Raw genomic sequence first — 22,339 nt, forward strand, 5'->3', positions numbered from 1 at the left:
AAGAGCTGGTGAAAGTCTTGTGAAATATGCTTTGCCATTTCTAGAAGAGTGTTCTCAGACAGATTCAGGGATTTCTACAACATATAAATATTTAGAGGTTTGAAAATCTGCTATTATTTAGTCTGAATATTGCAGCATTGTAACTTTATATCAATGTTTGAAAGATGGGAAGCAGGATACACGTTTATGTGCTTACAGCTTTAGATCAGGGAGGCACAAACACAGAAGGGAGTAGTGAAATAGTCGTATTGACTCCAAACACTAGGGGATTATTTAGACAAAGTGGGTCACACCTCCAAATCACAGATGGAGGCAAATCAGTCCTGAGATTGGGCATATAATTGTGTGCTGTGACACCAGCCACAGACAGGCAGTTATCCAATCCGTAGAGAAGAAACGCGCTGGAACGGGGAAAAAATGTGCAAAACGTAAGTGAGACCAAACTGCAAGAAAGAAGCATGAGGGAAGATTATTGGGCCTCTTTGAAGAGAGAAGCTAAGCTTGAGTTATACAACCCCTACAGTTTATGAATCTGTTTTTGAAATAACCCTCCTCTCTTGATTTGACTTGAAAAGGCTTCAAAGTGTCAAGGTTTCCAGAAGCAGCAGAAAAAAGACCAAATTCTTCTCTCCTTAAGTAAACCAATCACTGTCTGGTGTGGATGGGTGGTGAGCTGGAGAGATGTTTGGTGAATGGCACAGAAAGGTAACCCAATATAAATAAATCCTGAAACATAAATACTCTAAGAGAGGTTTGGGATCAGGGGGAGGGAGTGCCACCAAACAAACAGCAACTGGCTCCTTTCTTCTCCCAGCCTGAGCTTTCTCTTTGCAGGGAGTGGAATCAATTTTCTTTGCAACTTTAATTCACTGAAGACCGCTCACATGTCATTTCCACTTTTAATTTAACAAATGAGGACTCTTGACTGAGCTAATAGCTTTTCCTCAAGGGCATAATTCAATCTGCGACATCAACCATCAAAGTCCCTTCGCATTACTCCGTCCAGGGCTAACGTGAGGCGCCTCCGAGGGGGGGTGGAAGTCCGGTGGCAGCTTCCATTTATTTCCAGGGCCCTGGCAGTAAACAAATATGATAGAGCTTGGTTCAGCAGGCAATCCAGCGACAAAGAGCTGCACGGCTGTCGTTGCTCTGATTCTGGGCCATATGGTTAATTCAAATCAGAAAAAGAGCAGCTTGAAGATGAAGAAGGGAAGACAGAGAGAGGGAGAGGGAGAGGGCAGTCATGTGGAGGACACATCCTTCAACGTCACGTTTATTATTTTACAACAGCCCCCTGAAAAGAGGCAGCCTTGGGCCTGTGTTGAACACACAGAACTAATGACAACCTCTGGAGGAAATCTGAGCAGTGGAGAGTGGGCATCCAATGTTCAAGGAGAAAGAAAGACCTTTTCCTATTTACCTGTCCACACTGTTTCCAACTGTGCACCCAACAAACCTTGAAACCTATTTTAACCCCATTAAAAACTGGATCATGCAGCTGCTAACATCTTCCTGTTAAAAAGATCTGAAACAAAGGACAGAATAAGGACAGAATTGGTTTGCAACCAATTGTAGGTCTATACCTAACTAAAAATAGAGGAAGCACAACATATTAAATGCTGAAACGTGTGCGTTTTGTGGTTTCATCGAAAAATTTGCTTTAAAGTTGGTGTGCCTGCAACATGTTTTAAAAAAAATAAGAACAAGGACAACAAAACATTGAAAAAGTTGTGAAACGGTAAGAACCACCTGGGGGACCATCTACAAACTTGCTTATTTAGTAAAATACTCGTTAGACTGGGTATAAAACAAAACTCCAGAGAGGCTGAGTAGGAAGGAAATACAGGAGGAGGTTCACCACTCTGTGAGAGGCTGCATGATCGAATAATTCAACACTTTGATAATTTTGTTCCTCAGAATTAGTGGATTTCATCCTCTACACAACAAAATATCATTAAAAGACTCAGAGAATCTGAAGAAAACTCAGAACAAAAGGGACTAGGACCAAAACCTACCATAGATGGACCAGATCTTCAGACCCCCAGGCATGACCGCATTAAAAGTAGACATGACTCTGTAGTGGAGATCACTGCATAGGCTCTATTGGGGTGTTTACACAACAACAGTTTTAGGATGAAAAGCAAAGGTATTGTTACATTTCAGCCACTCGTCTACTGCCAACTACAGGTCTGGCATGCATACTACAGTGTTTTCAGTCCCTTAGCATTTATGTGTAGAAATGCACTGATTTTATCACTGTGTTGTTTTGCATCTTTAGTTGAAACATAATTGTGTAAACACGGCCTAAATCCCCTGGAACTCTCAGGTTAAATGTGTTTGTACCATGAAGAGTAAACTCAACATAGACATGATTGAGAAATCCAACCTCTAAGGGCTAAAAGAAAGACTAAATACTACTTTTTTGAATCAGGACTGTAGTCGGGAACCTGCTACAACCTGCAGAGGTGTTAGAGTTTTCTGGGCACTGATGCATTGAAGAAATTCCACCCAATTGGAAAAAAAAATACTAACAGGAAAAATGCATTTCTATTGCAGTTTAAAGAATCCAAAGAACTTTACCTTCTGTCTATAGATAAAAAAATATATACAGAACTAAAATCTGTACTGATTTGAGATTTGGGTTTTAAGCAATATTCTGGTCAAGTTTCTGCCATTAGAACTATCTTGCATTGAAATTGTGACTTTGTAAATCAGACAAAATCTGAGGAACAATATTTTATCACTTTTTTCTTCTTTTTCTTTTCTTTTGTCTTTCAAGTCAAGTTTCTATAGATAAAAAAGCATTTAGTTACCCCAAGAATTCTATAAGGTAAAGCAGCACACACTGGAGACAATTCTTAGAGCAAAATTCTGCAGACAAGTGATCGTGAGAGTCAGACTGTACAAAAAACCACCCTAAAATATATTTGTTAGTTCTTATGTTCTCTCAGAAATCAGTTGTAGATCTTACATAACTGAAATCTGAGCAAACATGACAAAGTTCATCGTATATGGGAATCTGAAACAAAGCAGGGCTGTGCCTCCAACATGCCAACATTAACTGGGTCCCTCTGCGCCGTTAGAGGCTGAACACTGAGGCTGAAATTGGTGAATGAACTGTCATAGCTCACGTCTGGCGACGTACGCTCTCAGAGAAACAATATAAGCTCAACTCGCTCCAATTTGAGCGGAAGGCAGTTATCGTGAGGGTCAAGATTCCAATGCTAATGATGTGTACCTTTGAAAAGTATACGCTCTGAGATCACTAAGGGCCTGGATTAAGCGGGAGGTGGATGAAGACAGAGAGGGGGAAAAAAGCTTCAATTAAAAAGTATGAGTGACTGCCCACAACAAAAGACGAAACCCAAGACTCGGGAAAGGCACCACATGCTATTCATTTTCCAAAGTGAATGGAGTCAACAGGGAGGAGCTGCAGAGCCGAGCAGGGAAAAGTTCACTCCACTGAGTCACTCCATCATCTCCCCATAAGTGACTCTGTCATAATGGGGCTTCTTTGTAAAAGCTTGTAAGCATCTGATTTCATGACAGCGTTGACAAGAGATGTGGGTTCATCCTGCTGCAAAGGGAAAATCCTGGAACGAGGTGATGCTGTGCCCTCTAACGTTCAAACCCTGGGAAAAAAGGTCCTAAAAATAAAGTCTATAAACTTTACAGACAATTAGCTGGAGATCTGTCTGTCGCTCTAACTGTGATTCATGGAACCAGCATGGAAGCTGTGGTCACTGTCATACAGAGGGATATTTCTATGTGGACGTACAGATACAAGTTATTTACTGACGTCAGCAATCCATACAAGTGTATCTATTTAATCAACAAACCTTTAGTATTGAGGTGTTGTTCCATCTTGCTTTAAGAAACAAAGATAATAAGTCTTGATTCTGTATGATATCTTGTTGCATCACATCAGAATAAGGCTGTTTTTCCTGTTTATAGGCATCAAGTGTCTCTGCAAGTATTTTGTAAGGGAACGTACCCGTGTAAGGGTGCTGTCTTTGACGTATCTGTTTAGACACACACAATGACAACCACATTCACTTAGTGCATGATCTATTTTTATCCCAGTTCTCGTTCCTTGTTATTGCTCTGTTGATCTACATTTTAATTGTATGGCTACCTTTTGTTCATGATTAGTTTCTTGATATTCTGTTGATGCAAATCACATTTGTCTGTGGAGAGGGCAATACATATATAGTTTATTTACTTACTTTTCTCTTGAGATGAAAAATTGACTTAATGATGGTACAAGAAAAGTCTATAAGCCAGCATGTTTATTTATTTATTTATTTATTTTCTGACTGTGTTTTTTGTACGTTGTTTAGGGAGGACAGGACAGCTGATAGAGTACGGAAAAAGGTTAGAGTGGGGGGAGATACACAGAAAAGAGGCTGCTGGTTGGATTTAAACCCAGACTACCTGCTCGATGGAAAACTTCATGGTGAGTGCAATCTGACAGGGAGACCATACCAACATCCTTTGCATGGCTAGCTGAAACCCATAAGTTATATTCTGATTTGCAGTGCACACTGGTCTAACATCATCAACTCATGAATAACTACTATAAGAATGATAATTTAAAAAATGAAGGTAATAAAATATATTTTCTATTATGTGGTGGCCAAAGTTATGAGAACACCTGACGCATCTGAAAATGTTTTTTCATGATTATAAAACATGCAAATGGTTACTCTGAGCTTCACAAATACCAGGTGAAGTAGGTCCTTCGGCAACTCAAGCCAAAGGTTTTCCTTTCCTTTGAATTTTCACTTTATTTTACAGCCTGACCAAAATCCGCTGGATGGGGTTGAGATATGGACTTGGGAGGGCCAGTCTGTCACTTTCAATGTTCCCTAAAGGGAGTGACCTAAATCTGCTAATGATGGCTCTGTTTTATGGTATGAAGAGCGTCCTGATAACTTTGTAGATATTTACTTTTGCCAAGGAGTTTATGTTTTTTGGGAGAGTTTGTCCGTCTCTCTGTTTGTTTGTTTGTCTATTGACAACATTACTCAAAAAGTAACAAACTGATCTTGGTGAAATTTTCAGGAAATGTTCAAAAATGGGATAAGGAAAAAGTGATTAAATTTTGGAGGTGATCCGGATCACCGTCTGGATCCAGGACATTTTTAAAGGATTCTTTATTATTGTGAGATAGGGCTGTTTTCACCAAATGTGTATATAACTCCAAAATAAATGGTTGGATTGCTTTGCAAAACTATACAAGACAAGGTCACCATAATTTCTGACAGATGTAAAAGTATGATCCAGATCCTGGAAATATTCTTGAAATTAAAACCTGGAATATGAAATATGTACTGGGTCAAAATAATTTTCAACACTGTCAGGTAACAAATTATCGTACAAACCTGCATCTAACATCAAATTGTAGTAGACAGTCTGCAGAAAGGGAGTATAACATTAAAGTAGGACTTGAGTGTTGCGTGACAATCACAATATGTTAAGTTTTGTAGTTCATATTAATAATATTTTTAAAGTGCCAATTCAACAAAAACAACTGAAACTTCTTGAATGTGCCAAGTGTCCTGATAAATTTGGCCACCAAAGCATTGTGCAATGTGAGTTGAAGTTATGTGTTAAAGTGTAGGATTTGAATTAATTTTAAGTGAGATAGTAGGTCAGATTTGCAGATGTTTGTAAGGAGAGTTTTAGAACCTCAATGCATGACACTAGCTGTCCCACCTGCAATGGATTCATCTATACATAATTTTTCTGACGTAGTTTGTCTACTTTGGCAGAAAAGGATGCAACTCCAGCTCGGAGAGGACACAAACTATGAGGCTGCAGTAAGTAAAACAAAAAACCAACAATGAACTGTAAGGTGATGAAACAATCCATACATCTGAAAGTGATTGAAATGCCAAGACATATGATTCTTTATCTGCTTATTAAAATTAATTTCTAACTCAAATTCCCTCTTCATAATGGTTTGCTTGTTCTTCATTTTGTAGGCTCTCTTTCATGTAATTTCACTGATTTTTACAAAAAAACACATCAATCAGTGCAGGGTTATTTTCTTTTCTTTCAGTGACTAAATACTCTGAGAAACACATTTAATCACGCTCACATTTCTATACCAACACAAAACACTGTTCACAACAATACCAGGGGATGACATGGCACAATACTTCGTGCAAACACACATCCGACAGGAAGTCAAAGAAAAGCAACTAAAGTGAGCTAAATAAAATCAAACGTGTGTTTAACACAAAGAGGATATTCAAACGGAGAGTAAAAACAGAACATAAGAAGAGGACTAGAAGACAAAGATGTCATTTTCTAGTGGTCAGCTCACAGAAACCGCACAGACAAGAAGAACCAACACAATGCAACACAATCCCTGGACTATGACCTTTGAGACAGCGCTGGAGCATGCAGGTTTTTCGTAACTGCTTGTCGGCTAACTTATAAAAAGATCTCTGCCATTGGGAAACACTTCCATGTAGCACAGTAGGTAAACATGCTGCATTTAAATATTAAAAGTAGACATCGCTCAGTTTGGATCTGCAGTGACTGTAACACAACGTGTTGAATCATCCGACTGCAAAAGCTCAACACACACATAAAAATTAAAGGGTTTGCAAAAAACACAACCAAAAGAAGGCACATAAAAAGGATGAGAAAATAAGAAACACTCCTCTTTGGGATTTTTCCCCCCTGAGGAATGGATGAGTGCACAAACTCAGTGGAATGTGTTGAAAATATACCAGGAAACAAATGAGAGGTAAAGGAGGCGGGTGGTGCTGCTGTGGCGGAGGATACAGTCGCATGCTGCCAAGGGGAGAAGTTAAAAACTCACCATGGAGTTTTAATGGCAAAACATCCCGCCCCAAAGAGGTAGGGTCTTCATGAGAGGGGGTGAAGGAGGTGAAGAGGGTGGAGGGGTTGAGGGAGGGGGGTACAGAGATAGACGGAAAAACCATTATTAAACTAGCACACTTGAGCAAACACACTTTTCACATTACATTCTGTTTGACGTGTCTGTTTAAGTGCACAACACATACAAGGCAGGAAGCAGGACGTCTGTGCGCTAAGATGGATTTGAAAACCTGCGGGATGGCTCCATGACTCATCTGCTCAAGCTGCTCCGTCAAGTGTCATACCATAGATTTGGCAGGCGCAGCATGTCCACAGACTTTGATTCTTTTTTTCCTCGGACGTCTGTCATGTTTTCTTTCCTCTCTTTTCCTCCCTGACTTTTAAGAGCATGGGTACATGTGCAGAAACATGTAGGCCTGATGGAGCCGTGTAAATAAGAGGGGGAAACGATGGGAAATGCTTGTGATTGTTGAGATTGAGAAAGAAGAGTTTATGCGTTCTGTATAATAGCTGGGGACACCAATAAAACTAACAGCGCTCAGGCATTGTTGAGACAAAGAGTTGTGTGTTTGTATGTGCCGTCTTTTTTTAGTGCGAGTGTGTATTTATGGCCGTGCATTGTCTTGTGAATGTGCCTGTTTGGACGCGAGGGTGTGGGCAGATGTGTATCCACTGTGATTATGTTAACAAGTACACAGTGTGTGTGTTTAAGAGTCATCCTGAGTGTCTCCTGCAGGGTGTATTTCTGTCAGTTTGTGCGTGTTTCTAATGTTTACAAGACATTAGGAGTGGGAGTGTGTTCCTGTGTTTATGCTGCATGTCCAGAGATAGTGACAGAGCTCCGTAAACAGTTTACAGTAAATAAGCCTTTTCCCTGCAGCAATAAAGGTCCGATGAGACTGAACTCTGTCCCCCTCTGGACAACCTCCTCCAGCCATGAAAAAACAGAGTCCCCGGCCAACCAAAGCACTCTGCAGCACTTCTTTATTTTATCTCTCCCTCTGCATCCGTCCGGGGCCCTCCCAACGACAGCACGCAGTTTTCAATTAGTCTTGGTACATGAATGTGTAGAAAAATGTTCCTCCTGGGGGGTTGGGGAGAAACAATTTGCCCTGAGACGTCTCACTCCTGGAGCGCGAGTTGACAAATGAACATGCCGCTCGGTGTAATGGAGGCCCCTGGTAAACTGCCACTTATCAAAGAGGTGCAGAGGAGGGGGCGAGTGGTTTCTTTAAGGCCTGCTGAGCCCCCGCTCCGGGCCTCCAGCTGGGTAAATGGATGGACACCAGTGGGAGAGTGATGGAGGAATGGGGGGAGGTCTCACTGGGGGAAGCAAAGGCCAAGCAGGCATCAGGGTTTGACAAGATGCCACTTTGAATTTTTCCCTCCGACTTTTCTCAGACTTGTTATTTATCAAATTTATTGTTCAAAGAAAGTTTAAACTCTGGATTAACTCTAAAAGACAGACAACAAACAGTGAAAGTATAAAGTATTGGGTACAAAAATAAAAGATATATAAGACTAGAATTAGTTTTCTAAAGGTTATTGGAGAAATCTGATTGTCTGATAAAATGGACTCAAATACAGTCAGCTAAATGGTGACTTAATTCATGCTACATAAGAAATCAAAATAACTGCTAATCATTAAACCTGAAAAATTCAATATTCAAAGAATTTTGCAGCATTATTTTTGGCATTTGATGCAATTTTTGAAAACTTTTGAAGTCAACAGTAGTAGCATATTCACCAACTTCACCTGTTTGTCAAACAAAATCCAGGAAATTGATCATGCGAAGAAGCTCGTGTCCAAAGCCAGGCTAAAAGCTCCTGTGAGGAGTTAGTGATTGTTACTGATGTCTTTTTAAGACCCTTTCCACCTAGATTGACACATATTTTAAATCTGATGCCTGAAATTGCTGTGATGGGGTTGATGCCCGATAAGAGGATTGAAAAGATAAATCAACAGCCTTCATTAACACATTAGACCAAAGATAAACACAATGAGTGACATGCCTGACAGTCAAAAAGAGCAGGATGGCTCTTTTCCCTTTTTAAAACATAAAATATTACTTTGTTCAGGACAAGACCTGATGGATGATGAGATGAACATCCTTGCCCATGGAGCAAAAAACAGTTCCTCACAGGAGTTTTAAGGTTAAGTTGGACCAATGATTTACTGTCAATGGTTTGTTTTCATACCTTGGTGGACAAAACTCAGGAAGTATAGAAAAAAATACCAACACTGACCCTTTTCTGTACTGAATGCCAGTAATTGATTGGGTAACTACTATTCTAAAACCTCAATACAGGTATTTTTGCCATTACAGTCTTGCTTTTCTGAAAGTAAAATACACAGCATTTTTTTGTTTTATTTTAGCTTTCCATATAATAACTGTCCCACAGTCTGTATAAATCATAAAGCAGGTATTATGTTGTTTTCTGAAGAGGCGATTTAAAGCCCAAAGATGCCCATCTTGGGATGGCTAAAGACACAATTACACTGGCTGTCAGCTGTCACACTACTTCACTATGAGCCAAACTTAAGTGCGATTGCCTCTTGTACATATATCATCATGTCGTTATATGACATGAGCATGGCCAGCCTATGTTATCATGAAGCGTGGTCTCATCAGAGTAATCACAACTGAGAACACAGACAACACGGCTAAGACTTAAGTGACTTTCTGGTTTGTGTTTTCTTCATTTAAGTCTGCCATAGCCCTCTAACACCCTGCCATTGTTTAAAGCGACTGTCGAGAGGAGCAGTCACAGCGATTATACATTATGGATTATAAGTTAGAAAGTGTGAGTGGTCACACTGGCCAAAACAAACTAGACTTCAGGAAAGCATGCTTGGGCACGGTACGAATGCTTGGGCACGGTACGGATGGCCAGTGTGCCGTGCCATGACTATTAGAAAAGTGGAGCTGAGGCGGACCTTCAACCTCCCAGCTAACAGCCTGAACATGCTCAAATGTCAGTCAACTAGGCCGCGCCTCAAATTATGTAATTGTACTCACAATTCTTTGCTATCATAGTATTTTATACCCAGGCTGCAAACCTCTATCCCACTTTTCTATGCTTCTTTGCTTCTTCTTTCTGCAGTCAGCCTCAAGCAAATTCTCACTGAATGGCAACTTTTAGCACCTTCACAGAGGCTTCATTTCTCTAAACCGGATGTTGCCCTTTGATTTGACCGTGCAGTTGCTCTGTTTTTTCTGCACAGCATATTTCTGACCCCTGCTGACAAACAAATTCACGCAATGGATTCGTGTCAACTAACCGTGCCAGTGTATAACAGCATTCAGTGGACATTTCAGTGAAATATCTGAGTTCAATTATCCATCAAGCTTCTTTCCCTTCCTGATATGTGATTTTTTTTTTATTGTTTTAGTCTGGATGTTATTTGGATTCTTGGGCTCTATTCAGTCTCCTTCTCTCACTTGAAAGGGACAAACATTGGGTGCTTTTATTTGCAGTAAAACTCAGCTTGGTGTTGACTGCTTGAAGTGGTTGCTTATGTAAGCTGTAATGTTTTTGTGATGCAAACTATACAGATGTGTTGTTATATCAAAACACATAGCATTTAAGCTTTTGTCAAATGTCAAATTGCACACTGCTGAGAATAAAACAACAGAATGAGGTCATGTTGGGAAAGCTGTCCGCCGTGTCGAGCTGGCAGTAAACAGTTCTGACCACAGTGTAGACAAAGACCGCTCGGCCGTGTGACGCACAGCCTGATCCTGCAGGTTTAGCGGTAAAACAGTCCCATGCAGGTCAACGGCATGTTGGGAAACATCGGTTAAACATGGGTCAGTGGAGTAAAAGGGGGTATAAGACTGTGAGAGGCAAGGAAGGAGGAGGAGAGGCAGGAGGATGAGAGGAGAGAGAGTAATCGACCTGTGAGGGCGCCGACCCCACTCCCACAGAATAATCGTTCACACATTCATCTCTTAACCCGTTGGCCCTAATAGCAGCTCCGCCTGGGCCATTAGAAGAAAGGAAGTGAACTGATTTGTGTAAATGCTTTACTTGCTGCCATGTGATGCTGGGCATTCTTAAAGCCCCCTCTCTAGCTGCCATGAAGACAATGGCTCCAGTGCCACGCTTGCTCTTACACACGTATTACAGTAATCTGAGGGCGCATCTGCAGAGGGTCACAGGGTCTCGCTCATTCTCTCGCTGTTCTCTTTCTCGTTACCTCGCCTGCACTCCGCCTGCATTTGTTTGAAAATGTCATCAGCGGGATTTAGTCGAGGGTGGTGTTTTGTTTTGTGTGCGACAATCTTTCCATTTGGATTTTCATTTGTCCGTGTTAAAGTCAGACTGTGTGTAGAAGGGGATAAGTGTGCGAGAGTTTGTCTGCTCGCAAATCCCAAATTTATCACTGTCAGGCATTTTTGACAAGTTAAATCTATCCTTACACAACTCTGCTCGGTGCAGGGCCGAGCAGACAAGTCCTCGGAGCTGTTTGAGTGTTTCTCTCCTAATCTCTTTCACAGATTAACTTCTGACAGCAACATTTCACAGCGAGGGAGAATCCTTTGATTCTGTGTCTTTTTTCTGCTCTGGGATTTAATTCATCTGGGGCCAACCTTGTGCCAAATATGGCCGACAGGAAACAAGAGGCCGGGTCAGAGCCGACACTCCTCTCCTTGTTCGGGACTCCCAGGAGGCTTTGAGGACTTGCAGAAGCTTGGCTGTGCTCCTCCACACTCCCTGACCTGGCCTCATCTGTAGGGGAGGGGGGTTATCAGACGGATGCTGAGCCACATCCGACTCCAACCCCCCCCAAAAACACACACACACGCACACCACACACTTTGACACTAGGATGACACCACAGTCTAAAGAACCGGAGGGGGAGTCGAGTTAAAGTTTCTTTGATTTGAAGACAAACAGAAGCACACCGGTGGTCTGATTCAGGGTCTGGGGAGAGATATCTGCAGAGGGCCTGGTAGCACAAAGATGGGAATGCTTCATCAACGTGTGTGTGTGTGTGTGTGTGTGTGTGTGTGTGTGTGTGTGTGTGTGTGTGTGTGTGTGTGTGTGTGTGTGTGTGTGTGTGTGTGTGTGTGTGTGTGTGTGTGTGTGTGTGTGTGTGTGTGTGTGTGTGTGTGTGTGTGTGTGATGCCACAGTGTGCACAAAGACAGCCTGGTGGGGAATGTAGGTTAAGCAGCTGGTGTGTTCCTCTGCCGCCCTGCCAACAGGGATCTGCTCATACAGGTGTAAATACAGCTGCCGGACGCTCCTCTTTCTCTCTCTATCTCTTTTTGTAACACACACACACACAGACACACACACAGACAGAGTCAAATATATAAAAAAGAGGGAGCGCTGCCTGCACAGACAGACAGATGGTGCCTCTGCACTCCTGTGCAAGTATAGCGTGAAACCATATGATATCACCCCCCACTCTAGGGGCCAAACCTGCTGCTTCGCTCACTGTGTGTGTGTGTGTGTGTGTGTGTGTGTGTGTGTGTGTGTGTGTGTGTGTGTGTGTGTGTATTGGTTGAATTGGTGCAGCCGTGTGCATGCAGGAGCAGGCCGCACAGCTGCATGTCCTGATGCATTAATGCTGACGCCTCCTCTGGACTGGATGGACGAATGAAGGAGAAGTGAAGCAGCCAAACAGGCCTGATAACATCCTAAAGAGCTGCTGCAGCTGTCTGAGGAGCTCCCGGAGCAGGATTAAAGAGGGAAAACTGAGTCTGTAGACCGAAAGAAAGTACCCGCCTTCTTTTCTTCAAGGTATTTTAAACGAAATCCCTGAAAACGTGATCATAAAAACGTTGTTTCTAATAATTTGTCAGCCAGCTACAGGCTTCTCCTTGACAACATGTATCATCAGGATTAACAGAAGTTTTACCAAAGCTAATATAAGCAACCCCACAAAGCCAAGTATTAAAGAATACATCACATTTAATCTGCTAAATGGTTGAATACAAGTCCCGTTTTCATCCTGCAAAGATCCAAATTTAACATCCACTGAAGAAACCAGATCTTTTGTTTTTTTAACTCTCCTCATGGGACCTTAAAGTTTAGTTTCTGATAAATCTGTCTTCATGTTTAGAATGTACTTAATTCTCTTCTTGTTTATTTCATTATCTTTTCACTATCTAGTGACTATCTAATTTGGTTTCAAAGGTTTGTATCCACAATCAACCAAGTGTCTGTGTTTCCTCAGAGGGTGACATTTAAATATTTCCAGAGACTAGCACAGTGCTGTTTGTGCCTTTTGACTGCATTTTTTAATAAGTTATGAACATAAAGTTTAATAAATCCAACCATACCGTTAATAAGAAGCTGCAGCATCTTTTTAGTGTTCAAAAATAAATCAACAAAAAACTCGATGTCAGCTAAAAGACGAGTAAAGTTTGAATTTAAAGAAAACATCCTTCAAGACTCAAGTGTCTTCAGTTTGAACTGTTTTCTAAAGAGCTATTCTTCAGTGAGTATTATCTCTTTATCTCTTTATCTCTGTTCACAGCTCTTACAGCTCTTATGGCTCAGACACTTTGAGGCGAGATATTTAAGCCCCTGCTATACCTCGTCTGTAATGTAGTGTGGTAAAGTCACAAAGAATGTGCACATCTGATAGTGTGTGTTTGTGGCACTCTGGAGACACTCTGAAGCCATGTGTGTGTCTCTCTCCCTACAACACCACAATGTGACCAGGATTCATACACCGGGACAAACGTGTCAGCACAAAAAGTGCAGCAGAGCTGTGATCAATAACCGAATATTATTTTTAATCTCAGGCCGTTGTGATTCATTCTTCAGTTCAGCCAGGTAAACTTTTAGAGGATACCAAAATCAAATACCAGAAATCCAGAGTCTGTAAGACAGGAAAACTTTCTAGAAAATATAGATTTTTTTCTTTTTTTTGATGTGATTCACACAAAGATGAGGAGATTTATCAGACTCAGCACAACAACAAAAGTCATGTCAATCTCTTCCACTGAACACTTTCTATACAAAAATAGCAAATTCTAACACTTTCAAGATAAAACGCATTTTCGTGTACTTAAACAGCAATTATTTTTCAAATGGAAATTTGTTTCAAGCAAGTGTAAAATAAAGTCACTTTGGGCAATGAATTTTTAATTCTGACTACATATGTGACATTTTAACTAGGAACAAGACATTTTTGAAAGATTATGAGTCTTTGCAGTGTTCAGACTAAAATGATGATCCCTGATGTATTGGAGCACATAGCTCCATTACTACTTGATATTTGTACCCTTCTACCCTTGACACCTGCCCAGTTAGCTCTATTATGTTTTTGTTTTTTAATCTTCTTCACTCTTCAGTGCTGTGTTTTGTAGATTATCTACAACACTAAATCAGTAATCAACTAATTTGCATAACAAGTCATTTTGTATGTAACAGTTGTGGACACTGAAGGAGAGAGGAATAACATTGTGTGAGGGACAGAAAGCGAATAATATCACACCAGTGTTTCCCCTGGGTTAACAGTTTGGGGGGCGGCCATGTTATGGCAGCAGGGGGTGGGGGGTACGAGCGCAGGAGAAGGAGTGTGGCCTCTTCACGGAGAAAGCGTTGGAGATGTTTCTTGTGGTGGTGTGGTTTATTTGTCCTTTATAGGGAATGAGCTTGTCTGTGTGTAAATGCGCGCATGTGTTTGCGTGTCTGTGAACGCGTTGGAGCAGAACTTCGCCGTGCGCTCACAGATCACGCGCTCTTTCACACACGGTGAAGTTCTGCGGGGAGAAATATGAACCCAACGATGTAGAAACGACATCCCGTCATGAAATTAGATTAGTAACATAAGGTTATTTTATCTGTTAGATTAAAAAACAAGGTATGGACCTGATTAATGAGAGAGGGAACTCTAAATCACTTCTGCTGTGATCTGGCGCTGTATGAAAAAAAAAAAAAATTAACTCGACATTGAGGGAGGCGGAAAGTAGGGGAAACACTGCAACCTGTTAATGTGTTTACAGCTACTAATAAACTTTGTTTGGTTGACTCTTTTCGAGATGTTAAAATATTGATCCTCCTGCACTATTCATTTATACGCAGTCACACTGGCCATCCAAGTCGGGCCATACTCTACTCGCCTGCACAATGAGGCGCAGAGAACACTGCTACAACTTCAGTGACTTTTAGGCTCATATTAAGTCGTTTAGATGCGACACAGCCCTCTGACACCCCCGCTATTGTTTAAAATGACTGTTGAGAGAAGCGGTCGCAGCGATCGTATGTCATTGATCATATGGAGTATCCGCATTTGTGCGTGTGTATGAAGTGGACCGCGCTGAAGCTCACCTCTCCTAAGGTGCCAAAGAGGAGTGAGTCACACTGATCTAATAAAATGGACTGTGAAGAGTGTATGAAAACAGTTCAGATAGCCAGTATGAGCGTGACAAGAGACTGCTGCGAGCAAGACGTCCATCTTTGATGAGTGAGTGATTTTGGGTAGGGGAGGGGCTCAGCACGTGCGGCTCACAAGCAGCTGCTGCAAATCAATATATGCTTTTATACCAGTCTCCAAACTCCAGAAAAGAAGCTGGATTTGTTGTCAGTCACTATTTTGAAAAAGAGGTAACTTGAGGGGTATAAAAACTCTCTAAATAAAGCGTCAGCTTTATTTGAAATACCACTCTTTGATCTTTTTAAAAAAATTAATGATTCTTCGAGGCGGAGAAAATCCCTCGAGCATTTTTGTACTCGAGTACCTCGAGTTATTCGAGGTATTGTTTCAGCTCTACTTGATATTTAACATTAAGTTTTGATGTGAGCAGAAAATTATTCCAACAAACATTATTTCATGCAGGGACAGGCTTCTGTTTTACTTTTATTAAACTTTATAGTTTGAAAACATGGATCACAGCCCTATCCAAATGCTCGACACAACTTCAAGCTGCATATTTCACTACGACAGAGGACTTTCTTAGAAATGCACTAGAGCAGAAGCAGTAAGCAAGAAAAAAATGCAGGTTTGGCGAGTCATCAAAGTCAATTCAGCAAACAAAACAATTGATCTGAATCAATCTGAGCTCAGTGCAAAAGGAACAAAACAAAATTCAATGAGATTTAAAAACAAATGCAGCAAAGGGTGATGAATTCTGAAAATTGCTGCAGAGGCAAACAAAGGCAACAAATGACAGGGTGAAATAACAACATATAGAAGCCACACAGGCAAAATTAAACAACCCGGATGAAAAAAGGACAGGGAATCCTTGAAATAAGAGGGATGCTTATCAAATGTTTCCACAGAGAGAGCAGCAAGTGATACATAAATAAGAATAAAGTCGCCTAAAGCCCTCTGTGACAGTAAAAACCAACAGATCTATTTTGAGAAGCTCATATTGTATAAAGTCAAATATTACAACTGCTATAGCCAAATTCAAACCACGCGGACCAGCACATCATCATAATATCCCATCTTTACCAGGACACCACAGAGGCCGTAAACAATCAGAATTTTTACAAAGCAAATGAACTTCTCAGCTCGGCTAAATGATCTGGAAAGTGGCCTGTTGTTGTTGACACGACCGCAGGTTTGTGTCCTCTGAGCTCGCTTATCGAATATCACAAGGAAAGAAATCCCTCGGTGTCTGTTTGGATCATTGTACCATTCCCCATTCAAACAGGGCATGAAAATTACATTTAAATGAATTTATTGAAATCTGCCCATATTTGTGGAGCCACCTGTACTCTATGTAAATAGAGCTGGAAAAGACCTGTAGATGCTGAAGCTCTTAAAACTACATGATTTCAATGTGTGGCAAAGATCCAAGTTCATAAAAAGAGCGCGTGAGAGCATGTCCCTTTTAAAATAAAAGCTGTGTCTGTCCTCTGAGCTAACACGCCGCTTTTAATACTACCTAAATAAGAGTTTTAATTTTTGTCAGGGTTTTTGTTTCTGTTTTCGATAATCATTTATTGTTTTATCCGTTTTTTCAAACATCCCAGAGAGCAGAGATGGCGTGTGTGTTGTGCTTCATTACCCTATGCAAAAAGGTGGCGGTTTGAGACAAAAGAAGTCCATGAGCATCAGCTGGATGTGTGAGAGACGAGAAAGCTCTGGCCCGCACCAGGCCACTGTTGACACAATACACTGTTTTTATAGCATGATGAATGAGAAAAGACAGCAAATCACAGAGCGGAGTCAAAGATGTGACGCAGTGTGATTTAAATTTGTCTCCTCAGTGGCCAAACAGTAAATTCAGTGAAGTCTGAAAACAAAGGTTTTACACTCGACTCTGTGCAGACGATGTGTTCCAGAGGTTTCAGATGTTCTCTCTAATGTTTTTTTTTTGTTTTTTTTACCTGAACTATTTATACTAAAATAATCAAGAACGGAAGAGCATAATTATCCGGAGCTATGAAAAAGTCCCACAAAATATTTTCTGGGTGGACAAATAAAATTTGCTAATGAAGCTGCTAAAATGACACATTTCAGGTTTCACATTTTATCATGCACATTTCAGTAAACAAAGCTTTGCTTTAAAAGAGCAGATTAACAAAAAAAAACAGTGTTTTTCTTCTCATTTGAGATGATAAAGACTGAGGGAACATGAAGTGATCTGTTCAGAGCCAGAGAACGCCAAACATTTGAGTTCACTTCCTGTAGTTTTCTAAATAAAGTTACTTTAGCAGCATGCTTTTTTAGTACAGACACATAAGATAACCTATCTATCTTTTCTAATTTATCTAAGACAGAAAGAGACCTATAAAACAATCATCAGAGTATAATTAAAGTGTCGAATGTCCATTGATGGGAGTTTCCTGTCAGGAAGACTTTGGTTTTTGTGACTTTTTTGATTTAGTGATTTTTTTATGTATGCCAAGGTTTTTGTAAATATACTTTTTAAAATCACCCTATTTACCTATTTTGCTACAATATCTACAACTGATTACAACTTCATTTTTAGAGAAAGTGTTTTAAATTCAACATTTTGGAGACAATGTTTGCCCTTTTTGTGTTACACAGAGTATATGTTTCTCAAGATAATGTATGTTACATAAATGCCCATGCAGGGTGTCTTATCCCCTTTTAAGGACTCTCAAAAATACCATTGAGATTAACCATGATGTGATAATCTCATTGTGACATGTCCAACTTTACATCAATCATTGCATAATGTTAGGTTTGAGTTTTCTGTGTGCTAGATAAATCTAACTTCATGTGGAGAAGAAAGACTGAGGTGTGTGTGTATGAGACCTACCCGCTGCGTTTGGTGATGGTGCCCAAAGTCATGGGCTGTTTGATCTGAGCCAGCGGCAGCACCACGGTCAGGCTGGGCAGCGGGGTCAGACGAGGGTTCCCCATGTTGTTGTTGGTGAAGTTGTTGTACGAGTCCTGGCTGCTCAGCTTGGCTGCAGACACACAGAAACACACACACACACACCCACACAGAAACACACATTAAAGGGCTTTCTTATGGTGATAAATATCTGCAGCAAGGTCAGAGATATGAGAGAGGAAAACAACAGGAGAAAATGTGAATCAGGAGGTTATAGACTCAGAACTCAGAAAATTAAAATACACTTAATGGAACAATGTTTTATACATTATTCATCTGTCAGTGCTCAGAGGTTTTCAGCTCAGTGGCCTTCAAAGATGATCATTCTGATGCTAATGCTAAACGAGAACCTTACACTGAAACTTGACTCACTTATAGTTCAGCAGACCAATGCAGACCTTGTTTACTAAAGTGAAAACCTTTTAGTTCCACGTAGAAAGCCTGAATGTTACATCTTTTACACCCACACACTACACACACACACACACACACACACACACACACACATGTTTGGGTTCAAGGCCTCCTGTGGAATGATTGGAAATAACCAGCTCAAGATGCCACATCACAAAGACTCTAGCTCTGCTTCCAGTGTCTGGCAGTCTGTTAATCAAGGCCAATCAACAGGCCCTGCACATTGGTGACTCAACTGACACACACACACACACACACACACACACACACACACACACACACACACACACACACACACACACACACACACACACACACACACACACACACACACACACACACACACACACACACACACACAGGAGATCTAGAAAAACACACCTCATCCCATATGTCCAATCCAGCTCCAGTGGAACACAATCAGGCTGTTTTCAAAGCTTCTTGAAGGCTTCCTCTTTTCGAACTCTGCTGTAACAGTTGACCTTTGCTCAACTGATCAACTCCAACACTCATGCACACCTGGTGAGACAGTCATCTATTTCTATTTTTCATTATGACAGATTACTGTGGAGAATTTTCTGCTCAGTAAAAACACTAAAAGATTCAAAGTTTGTTTTAACACAAAATGTTTTTCTTCTTATGTTTTAAGCTCAACTGGTTTAGTTTAAATGTTGGCGCAAGGTGTCAAAAATAAATCTGTTTGACTGGGTTCAGTTTCTAATGAAGAAATAACCTTTAACAACTGTTAAGCCAATGATTAGAGGATGCAAAAACTGGAGAAATAAAAATAAAATGTTTGTAAAACAAGAGTTCAGATTTCACTGTTGGGGATGGGGAACTACACGGGTAGACTTCATTTATCTGGTGTGTATAAAATGAGTCTACCTACGGTCACATGTTGCTGTTTCATTTATTATTAGTTCACCTCCTCTGATACCGTAATTATCCTGGGGGGTCTTCGTAAAGATATGCAGAAATCAGATCTTCCTTTTTATGTTTGCGTGCCTTTATATCAAATTTAAAAATAATGGATGTAATATGTAAATTGAAAACAGTTATTGATTTTGGAAGGCATTTCAGAACCCCCATTTTTAGGATCCTTTGCTTTATACCAAGACATATATTCTCTGATCTTGGGTGGAATACATCACCCATATTCAAAATAAAACAAAGATTTTATTTATTTTTTTATTTTTTTGTTACAGTTAAGTCGATAAATGATGTACAGAAACTTGTAGATTTCTGCGGAGGTAGAAAAGCAACTCCTGTGTTCTGCAGGGCAGCATTTTTGAATTTGTAAAAAAAGATCAGTGGTTTTGAAAACAGAATTGTAATCACTGTTTATTGTTCTGCATGTTTTTTTGTTTTTTTTTGTATTGTAAATAATTCTTTCTGCAACTATGTCAGAAGCTTAAGCCCTGTTCAAACAAATACTTCTGGAGATTCTTGTTTGATTTCAGGCTGGCCTTTTCACTTGCGCCCCTCACAGGAGGAGATTTTGTCAAGTAAGCAGCAAGACAAGAAGTATGAGGTAGAGGTCGACCGATATGGGTTTTTTGGGGGCCGATGCCGATGCCGATGCCCATGCTGATGCTTTCCAAATTTGGGCAGCCAATGCCGATATGCATAGCTGATTTTTCCAATTTGATATTCAGGCCGATTGTTAAATAAATATATATTTATCACATTTTTGTGAAACGCAGCAATTTCTGAGCAACTAAAAGAAATCTATTACAACAAGTCGTGTCCAGTCCTCTGAACATTTATTCAGCTTTCAAAACAATGAAATATTTTGTCTGAGTAAACACACAATGTAACAAGCAGTAGTAAACATTCACACTCTTCTTAAAATGTCAAAAAAGAAATTTAAACTTATTAATATAATTTGAACAAAAGTATGTAATGTATCCAAGTGGTTCCACAAGTTTGAGGTGCTCATCTTTTTTGTGCCTGATCAAAAATTGCGTCATATTATACAACGGATCAAAAATCGGCTTTTTAAAAGAAAATACGGCCGATGGCCGATAGAGACAAATGTCCAAATATCGGCTCTACCTCTAGTATGAGGGAAAACACAGGAATCGCAATGTCATTTTTTGCAAAATACCTAAGATTGAAGGCATAGTTGAGTCCAGGGCGGCAAAAGTGATTGTCTCTATATTCATGCTACACAGGCATATCTCAAGTGTCAACAGAACAGTGGTAAAGAGCATGAAGAAAATGCCTGCTCACTCATGGTAAATAATCCTGAAGGTTTCCTGCATCTACATGCTGGTTCAAACTGACTTCTTGAAGAAGAGCTTGCAGGAAGACGTCCAAATAAATTTCAGGAGGAGGAAACTTTGTCTTTTTTATTCCCACAGGCAGCTCAGGGGTTTTGTACATATGTTGTTTCGGGATAATTTACTTTATTGGATGTATTTAGACTGAGAGATTGTATTGTAACCTAAAACTAAAGCAGCAATCACTCGTTCAGAGCTAAGAATGGAAAAAGAAGGCCCGAAATGGAAACAGTGGAACTCTCCTTTACCAAAACACAATGAGGAAAGAAACAGTCACATGGAAACATTTGTCCATAGAGAACAAGAAATAGGGATTATAAAACAAATATGTTTGTAATCCTGTAACAATAGACACAACAAAAAAGTGTATCCTGCTGATTGAATGGACAGGGCCCAAGGAAAATTCCAAGTTCAAGAGCTTTCAAAAGAAATAAAGAGCAAACCTGTGGGCGCACCACAATACACGGCTCTGAATGTTTTCCTTGTTCCATTTGTTGCCTTAATAGATGAGTGACAGCCGCGAAACATAAAGGAATGAAAAGCAGGGAGGGGGGAGGCGAACACAAAGAAAACAAGGCGGACATCAAAGGTTACAATAAAGGTAGAGGAGGAGAGTGCCTTGTCATTATTTGGAAGGAGCGATCAAGAGGAGGCTGAATGCGAGCGGAAAGGGACTGCTGAGTGTTTTGGTCCAGTCTTTTAGATCATTAACGTGCAGCTCTGAGTTTCATTAGTCCTGCCAAACCTCCGCTTTGTGGTCCTCCAAAGGCCCTCCGCCGGCCAACAAAGCTGCATGACCTTCGGCGGGGGAGAGGAGGCCATTACACAAACCTGGCCTTCATTTCCCTTCTGCTGCTCTCCTGGTCAGACTAACAGAGGCCTGAACCAGCTCCTGAAAGCCCTTCAGAAAGCCCCCGAGCCCGGGCAGCCACCTTTTGTGTCGAAGGAGAAAAAAAAAGTCCAGGAAGCGGTTTGAAAAGCCATAATGGTGCTTCAGCTTAGGGGGGAGGAGGTCGAGAGTTTGAGGGTGAGGGGGTGTTGATGATTTTAGCCCCTAAAACAGACATTTCACTTTCCTCCCTCTGCCTCGGTGAATTTAACAACAGGTGTGGACGTCCAGAGATGAAGGGGGGTGATGATGAGTGTTGACCGGGCTGTCACGCCACGCCGTCACTCAAAGCCTGACGCTCCTGAGCCGTCACCCTTCTCTGGTGAGGACAAGTTAGCGTGGAACGTGTTGGAGATCACGCACTCGCAGAAGATGATACATGAAAAGACAGCCTGAATGTCCGAAACGCAGACAGCAGGGTGTGTGTGTGTGTGTGTGTGGAGGGGGGCAGCAGACAGACTGACTAAGATGTCAGGACATTGATCACGAGCATGTCAAGTTACCAAAATACAAAATTATAACTTATATCAGCACAAGTCAAGGGACCAAAATAAATTTAAATATCTGTTTTTCATCACGCTTGCTTTTTTCCTCTTTTTTGGACACGAGAGACTGACCTGAA

General features: G+C 40.8%; 1 protein-coding gene across 3 annotated transcripts in view; it reads right to left on the reverse strand.

The window, feature by feature from the left end:
• bcas3 (BCAS3 microtubule associated cell migration factor) overlaps positions 1-22,339 on the reverse strand; it is a 410,031-nt gene that overhangs the window by 287,846 nt on the left and 99,846 nt on the right. For 2 of the 3 annotated variants that reach the window (XM_074679629.1, XM_074679631.1), the window contains exons 16-17: positions 18,055-18,205; positions 6,836-6,880 (exon numbers count right to left, since the gene is read on the reverse strand). In XM_074679629.1, coding sequence (XP_074535730.1) covers positions 6,836-6,880; positions 18,055-18,205 — 196 coding nt within the window. The remainder of the gene's footprint in view (positions 1-6,835; positions 6,881-18,054; positions 18,206-22,339) is intronic. The other variant, XM_074679630.1, reaches the window with a different exon arrangement.

This window comes from Halichoeres trimaculatus, unplaced genomic scaffold (genome assembly GCF_033239565.1).
Source record: "Halichoeres trimaculatus isolate MK-OKI-2021-1 unplaced genomic scaffold, fHalTri1.1 fHalTri1_scaffold_9, whole genome shotgun sequence".
NCBI lineage: Eukaryota > Metazoa > Chordata > Actinopteri > Labriformes > Labridae > Halichoeres > Halichoeres trimaculatus.